Here is an 8273-nt window from a genome sequence, read left to right as displayed (position 1 = left end):
TTAGACTGCCCAGAAAAACATTATACGGTGGAACTGGCTCCAAGGGAGAAAAGGAGAGTGGGGAATACTATTATGAATGAGTGCAAGGATTAAAGCAGCCATCAGGGGGAGACAAGAGAAATGTGACACCGTTATGTTTCAGCTCCAAGGGGGAAGGACTAAAAGAAAAAGTGGAAACTCAGCAGAAATCTTCAAAATAAAAGCGAGTGCGCAAACAAAGACATTCCAGTCTTGCTCCGGAGTTTGACTCATTGAGTTGTGTTGTGCTGATGCCTGCGTGCACAATAAAACTCACTTGCATCTGATTCTACGTGTCTCCAGTGATTTTTTACCTCTGAGTATTTGAGTTTTTTGGTATTTAATAGAAAACAACGAAAGTCCGTTCGAGAAGAAAGGAACGAGGTCGCGAGCTTTCTGGCCCAGCTCCAGACCTTCAAATTTATGTTTCTACAGAAGTTCTATGAGCCAACAACTCAGGGTTTTAGAAAAGACTTGGTGCAGCAGGTCATTCAATGGCGGCTTGATAAGAATGTCAGGCTTGGAGATCAGCAGTTCCACATCCATCCTCCAGTCAACATACCGGCCAACAAAGCCAAACAAAGACGACTTGGTGGCACAACATGCATCACGTTTTCCAACAAAAGATGCAGATGATAAACCTGGTGTCTGAGTCTGAGAAAGTCATAGTTTTGGTCTCCCATGTTTACCAAACATAAAAGCAGAACTATCTGAGGTGTACTCTTCAGTTACTGTCTAAACCTTTTGCATCCAATGCAAGTTATTTATGCTCTCTTCCCTTATATTTTTGGCAAGATGTTATAATCTCTTGCCTGATTTATTTTGTAATCCATATACAAGAAAAAAAGGTGTAAAAGATTTTTTCTGGGCATGTTGGAGTTTTCCACATGTATGTGTAAGCATGCTAAAAAGAGGTCTTTCTGACTGCTGCTGTTTATTGTATTATTTTATAAGTAATAATACCATCACATCTGGTGTCTTAGCAAACTTAGTTTTATTATGTTGGCAATAAACAGGACTGAAACAAGTAAAACTTACGTAGGTGGTGCATTTCTGTTTGTGTTTTTTTTTTTGTCAAAATATTGTTAAAAAAAATTACTTTCAATAAAAATGGTCAATGTAACACAAAATGTCCAAAATGTCTTAGAAAACTATTATGTTTAAAACATCTAAAACAAATGCAGTGCTTCCTCAGACTCCTTGAACCCTGCATATTGTCCATTTGGTGATGGATATGTTTTTCTTAAGAGGTCCACCACACATGAGGGAAGAACTCTCCTGTTGCCTGGACCAAGCTTCTCTCCTTTTAGGGCCCATTCTATTACGATGCGATAGGCAACCAGCCTGTACTGTCTGAAATACAAAACAGCATAACATGATAAGTCTGTGCATACTGTATATGAACTGCAAAGTGCACAATTGCAAGATAAATTTGATTATGAGTGTAAACAGATCTCCCCGTGCACAGCCGGTGTAATAGTGAGGTGCAGGTAGGTAGGAATGCAAAGTCAAATGAGCAAAATAGACCACGGCACATGGACAGACTTTACTGAAACTTTATTGTGAGCGAGAACCTGAAGAACCTACAGGCGAAACGCGTCGCTCGCTCACAATAAAATTTCTGTAAAGTCTGTTCGTGTGCGGTGGTCTATTTTGCTCATTTGATTGATTATGACTTTATTTGGATGCTTGATGATATGTAGCCTGTTTGGTGTAGTATTATCTACACTCATATTCTACTAATGAATACAGTATGCCCTAATAGGACATATACAATTTTATAATTGGTCACCACCACGTACCAAGTAGTAAAATTCAGCTACCAAAAAACCTGCACAACTTCTAATGAATTCCATAACTTTCTTATAAGAGATAGTCAACACTTACTCTGACGACAGCTGACCATCAGGTCCAGCTGGCCTGGGTCGCTTTTTCCAGTCGACTTTGGGAATGTGGAAAAAGGTCTGCAAGACACCATCATTCAGGATTGCGGGAAAGTCTTGATGGTGAGTGATGCAGTCAGAAGCTGGTACACTGGCCTCCTCATCGGATATAGAGAGATTTTGCATCTGTGGCATCACAAGTTCCCATTCGTGGCAGCAGTAGCTCTCCACCTCCGTCGGCATTAGTTCACACTTGGAACAAGTGCACCACCATTTGTCGCCTACCCTGTCTCTTGCAGCTACCACTGTTGCCCCAACTTCGGCTTGGACCGCTTCTCTGTCCTCCCTCTCTCTCTCTGCCCATTCTAACTCCATCTGACGAAGTTCGGCATCTGTATATTCAGGTTCATAAAGGTATCCCTTTGGCTCTATGTTAAAAGGAATGTCTTCATCGCTTTCTTCGTAGTTCGACATGTTTACATCAACGATTCGACCGTCAAACAGCTGATAGAAGGTGCGCAGCTGTCAACAGGCAGCAGCGCGCAGTGATACGAAGGGAGAGTAAATAGCGCCAAGTGATTGTGAGGTCTGACTTTTTTACGGACAACGTTTTTTTGATGCAAATATATTACTATTTTGAGCGCATATTGCTTTTGGAAGCAAAAAGTTTTATTTTTGTGACCCCAGCAAACTAGCCAGAACCACCTAATTCAACACCAGAACCAGGCCAGAACTCTGCTCACAGGACACAGTAGGGGAAAAGTCGCTGTTGATGCACAACACTGCTCATGAGTATGTCATTTAACTTCATGTCAAAAAATCCAAACTATCCCTTTAAGATTGAAGCAGCTGTGGGATGTAGAGATGTGTTTATAGATTTACACACATCTGTAACAGACCAAACAAATTAAAGTCTTTGCAATCGAATCCCAGCAATGATATAAATCCAATAGACATGAGGGAGTTTACCTGTGAGTTAAGCTCCTCATTCGCCTCTCTCGGGAAAATTATGGGATGGACGTCTGGCCTTTTTGAAGTGGCTAGATTCCTGTTTCTTTAAGGCCTTTCCGGATCTGTTTAATAGGCTGCTTGACACAGCGAAGTACCTGCAAACAGATGTGACAGGACAAAGGGCAAACATTATACTGAAGTACTACTTTAGTAAGTCACAGATGTGACACTAGTTCCACAACCCACCACCATTAGACATCGCAATTGGTTATACAGTCATGTTAACATATTGTTTCAATGAGGTAATTTATGAAATGCTTATTGCATGTGTAAGGCGTTCCGGGAACAGCCAATCATGATTGGTGGAGGTTGGAATAGGAAGATCCCAGGACAGGCAAAGATCAGTCACACAGGTGGTTTCTGCTGCAGCAAGTTCTGCTTTCCTGAGCTAAATCAGGTACACATTCACAAAAAGGAATAATTTAAGAATGATGTGCAAAGATATCTATAAAGGTACAATATAAACAGCCAAAATCTGGAGTAAATACAAGGACAGGAAAAGCTTTGCAACTCACATCAATCAATCCAAAGATCCCAGGACTAAGCCATGAATGAGTGGTACTCACAAAACCAATAGTTTCACGATGATCAAGATCAGGACAGTCTTGCAGCGTCAGTGCTCCCACCAGTCAACAGAGTCACCACAGGCAAACTGAGTCCTGATAAACAGATACCACCATGCAGGAAAGAAAAGGGAACCCAATGTTCTTTTTCCCCTTCAAAAATGTTTGTAAGAGCAGCAGAGCCTTACTAAAAAAAAGGAGAAAAGGTATTTAGAGATCAGTGTAGATTTTAACAGGTAATCAGAATCCTCTTTTCTCCATCTCACACTCTGTACTCAAAGTATGAACTTTTACTGTCATGTCAGGCAGAGTGCACTAGCGCAGAGGTGTAAAATGAATCAGTTTAAGAACTCCTTTGTGCCTGTATTAGTTTAACATTTAAATAGCGTAAAATTAGCAGAGGTAACAGAGGCTGTGCTGCAGGATAGACAAATGGACTCATTGATTCCTCATGGATGCTTTTTCTGTATTATATATTTCGTGATCTTTCGTGTTCTGTGTGATCTTTGATATAATCTGTTTACTGTTGGGTGCCCATGGATGTCAACAGGTCTAGCTTACTGGAGTCCAAGTCAAAGTTCCCCATGGGAGCAATAAAGTATATCTATGTCTAATGCCATCACATGTAAGTCAAACTGTTTGAAAACATGCATGATCACAGTTAAAAACCAAAACTCACTCTTTGGAGTTTTATCTAAATGAAGCTGAGTGTTTACATGTCAACACTATTTTGCCATTTGATAAAATGAGTGTCAAAGGAATAGGCTACAATCAACAGTGCAATTACATGTTGAAAAAGGCAGATATTTTTACAGAAGGTAATGTGCACACTCTCTACACATACAAACCTAAATTTATAGAGAAGCCAGTCTTGAGTTTCTGCATGGCCATTGACAAAACATGTCTTTTGACACCTTCGCCAACTGCTGCATCTCCTTGAAAATTAAGATGATCTCAGATGAAAAGTACAATCAACCAGATGATATCCAATATATATTTAAAACACAGTCTGTCTTCTGTGGATTAAGGAACATGCACTCAACTCCCATGATTTAAAGTAAAAAACTGTCTAAATTCATTCCACATGACCATCTATAATTAAAAAAAGGTGCACTTGTTATTAATACCTCTCAGCTTGCACTTCAATGGAGCAGCCCAGTTAACATGATGTTGTTTATAGAATGAAATCAATGAGATGTCCTGTTCTTCTGCATCAAACATGTCGAGTGACAGAACGAGATGTGGGAATTCGGCCTTACGGTGCAGCAGTTCTTCTCGGAACAACTCACACACTCTCCGGGGGTCTATTTCATTCACCCATGCTGAAAATGTAATTTAAAGAAATAAAGAAGAAAAAGGGGAGGTTGGTGCAAAGGAACCTCCAAATGATATATTCATATCACTGTCACAGAGTTAGACTAAATTTGTTGTCTAAACAGTGATATTTTGGAGGCAGTTATTGTTCAGGATAAATTACCTGCTGACACTGGTGTTGGAAATTGTGGAACTGGAGGTCCCGGCAATTCCTCTCCCCTGCCTGGTTCACTGTGGTCAGCAACGCCCATTCTTATGACAACAAATGTACCTGTTACTTGGAAACAGAGACAAATCATGATCACATGGGTGCTGATTATCTTTTACATAATACCTTCCTGCATATCATGCTCATCAATCAAAACCCAAAATAGTATTTAGCTCTGATAGGATTTCTACTGCAGTTACACAGGTGCAGCACATGCTCTGATGCAACCACCAGAGCTGAAACATTACAGCATATTATAAAAAAAAAACAGGCACAAGAGCATTCACAGCACATAACAATACTCAGTTAGGGGTCACACACTTTACACATGTTCTTCACTCCACTCAAAACAGTCTTTACTTTCCATCTTTTACATAAATCTGTTAGTCAGACTTCTTACCCATCACAACATGTAGGCTACTCGCACGAGATGGGAGGACATCAGTAGGAAAAGACTCCAGACAAATTAGGCAAACCTGGAAAAAAGTCAATAATGTAAAAAAAAAAAAGACGAATAACAAAAAAATGTATTTAAAAGTCTGAACCTGCTCCACCAGCTGACCCTGGATGCTGAGTGGTTGGAAAAGGGGCGATGCTGTTTTGTCTCTGCCCCCACAACACAGCTCCTTGGTCTTTGTGATGTTGAGCTCCAGTGAGTACCCAACAAATGTTTGTAACAGGTTGTTGACCGCCTGCTGGTAAAGGGGCAGAGCATCAGTGCCAGGCAGGTGTGCCACCAGGGCCATGTCAACCATGTATTTAAAAAGTGTCATTCCTTCACTGCTACAGGTGATGCTGTTGGTAAACAGAGAAGAGAAGGGGGGATAAAACACAGCCTTGGGGAAGTCCCGTGTTTAAAACCAGCTTACTGGATTTAAAATCATTTAAAAGCACCTGCTGTGGTCTGCCCAGTAAAAAACTCTTCATCCATAAAATCAGTGTCGGGTGAACCTGAAGGTCAGAGAGGCAATGCTGGAAGTTGTTATTGTTTACAGTATTAAAAGCAGAAGAGAAATCCATGAATAAAATCCTAGTGTGTGAGTGTGCAGAGTCCAGATTTTTAGCAACAGTGTCCAAAAGTATGAGACTTGCATCCTCTACACTGCGTTTTGGTTTATAGGCAAACTGAAGTGGAATTGTCTTTATGTTCTTTATGTTTTTGTCTTATGTGTTTCTGTGGTTCTTGTTATGGGCACTTAACACCAACGTTATTTCTTTTCAGTTTAAGAGAAAACCTTATACCTACCTATTTCCTTGTTGACTTTGATCATCCACGTTAATTTGCATCTCTACAGTCTGTGCATTGTTTTTTTGTAAGTTCTACTGAGTTTTATTTCTCTCTCTTTTCTTTTATGAAACAGGAGATTTAGTCCCCCCCCCAATAAATTCCGTACAGTCCCTAATTTAGTTGCGTCAGAACAGAGACGTTTCAACTTCTTAAGAGAATTTATTTATTCTGTGTGTGTGTGTGTGTGTGTGTGTGTGTGTGTGTGTGTGTGTGTGTTTGTGGATAAATAACTGTGGTTCACACTCCAACACAGTAGGTGGCAGTAATGCACCATAACGCTGGTTGCCACCCTCCATAAAACGTAAAAGAAGAAGGAGAAGACCCTCTGTCCTCTATGGAGCTATATTGGGGCCAAGTGTTTTGTAGCCTACTTGAAAAAATTAAAATTTGAAACTGAAAATTCAAGTTTTGATCTTGAATTTTGAAAAATACATCAATGTATTCAAAATAAAACTAAGTGTACAATAAGTTTTTTCAGGTTAAATATAATTATGATTCACTTTCATATATTTACATATTTGAGATCCTATTTCTTTCAGTTGCACATTTTATCTTTTCAGATTCAGATCTTATTTTTTACAGTTTCAAATCTTTTTTCACTTTCAGATCTTTCTTTTTCAGTTTTAGACTTTTGGCCCCGATCTAGTGTGGAGGTGTGGCATCAACTGAGAGGGGTGTGGAATCATGACAGACAGCTAAACAAAAAGGCTAGCAACCTTCCCCTATCACGTTGCCTTCAGGGAACGTAGGAACTAAACCAATTCAACTCAACACTTTATATAGGCTACACGTGTGATTGGCAGTGACAAAACTGATGTCAGTGACAAACTTCCATTTGCACGGCATGCACAAATATCCTGTATGGCTAACTCTGTTTTATTGTTGTTGTTAATATTGTTATCTGTGTTATTGTGCACTTCAACAGCCACACTTTAAGTGCTGAAATTTCCGATTTTCACGTAGCACTGTCAACGCAGTGCAGTGTCTGCTGGCAATGATGGAGAGCCATACAGTCTTGCAATGATGGCGCCCGGTTCAGCAGGCCCAACTGCTGGAGCCAGCACACATGTTGAGAAATGTTCAAAATGAGAGGTAGTGTTGTGACAACATACAATGTTTCTGACGACTTTAAGTGGTGAATTGGCAAAGCTGGAAGTTAAGCATAGGGCTAACGCACTCGCACTCACACCATGCATCTGTTTGTGATATGAACTCACCAGGACTCGCGAAACTGGTCAACAACTAGCCAGGGCCATACCAGATGGTTTGTTTATCGTTACCACAGAAACCGTGAAAAAAAGATTTGAAACTGTAAAAACTAAGATCTGAATCTGAAAAGATAAAATGTGCAACTGAAAGAAATAGGATCTCAAATACCTAACTAAATATATAAAGGGGAAAATGAAAATAAATAATTTATTCAAAATAATAAACAGAGTGAATCATAATTATATTTAACCTGAAAAAACTTTTTGTAAACTTATTTCTATTTTGTATTTTTCAAAATTCAAGATCACAACTTGAATTTTCAGTTTCAAATTTTATTTTTTTCAAGTACAAAACATTTGGCCCCAATATACCTCCGCACTCCTCCCAGTGCCAGGAAAAAGCAGAACAAACAGCTGATCCAGCTCGGTCACTTCTTCATCAAAACAAGATGAAAAATCTACTTTTGCCGCTTCTCTTGTGTCACGTGTCGTCATCAGGTGAGATCACACCGTGAATATTTGCTTCACTTTCCGTCATCAGGTGAGATCACACCGTGAATATTTGCTTCACTTTCCGCTGGGCTCTGTATTTTGTTTTTATTCTGTTACTGCGTAGCTCCAGGACACACTTGTTTAGTTTCACTTTAGGCTGACCAAACGTCCTCTTTTGCCCGGACATGTCCACTTTTCACGTTCCGTCCGGGGGGTTTTTATAAACTGACGATAATGTCCGGTTTTCCGTGTGTTTGTGTGTGTGTGTGTGTGTGTGTGTGTGTGTGT

At 39.9% G+C, this 8273-nt stretch overlaps 2 protein-coding genes across 2 annotated transcripts in view; one reads left to right on the top strand and one right to left on the bottom strand.

Moving 5' to 3' along the window:
• LOC126383951 (gastrula zinc finger protein XlCGF26.1-like) overlaps positions 1–8273 on the bottom strand; it is a 141124-nt gene that overhangs the window by 97821 nt on the left and 35030 nt on the right. The gene's annotated exons all lie outside the window — the stretch shown is intronic.
• The window catches only part of LOC126383966 (major histocompatibility complex class I-related gene protein-like), an 8845-nt gene continuing 8449 nt past the window's right edge, over positions 7878–8273 (top strand). Inside the window, exon 1 of the mRNA XM_050034760.1 lies at positions 7878–7991. Within this exon, the coding sequence (XP_049890717.1) occupies positions 7943–7991 (49 nt within the window). The 5' untranslated portion in view covers positions 7878–7942. The remainder of the gene's footprint in view (positions 7992–8273) is intronic.

This window comes from Epinephelus moara, chromosome 22 (assembly GCF_006386435.1).
Source record: "Epinephelus moara isolate mb chromosome 22, YSFRI_EMoa_1.0, whole genome shotgun sequence".
Classification (NCBI taxonomy): Eukaryota; Metazoa; Chordata; class Actinopteri; order Perciformes; family Serranidae; genus Epinephelus; species Epinephelus moara.
Note: the sequence above shows the minus strand (reverse complement) of the source record. Positions and strands in the feature narration are given on the sequence as shown.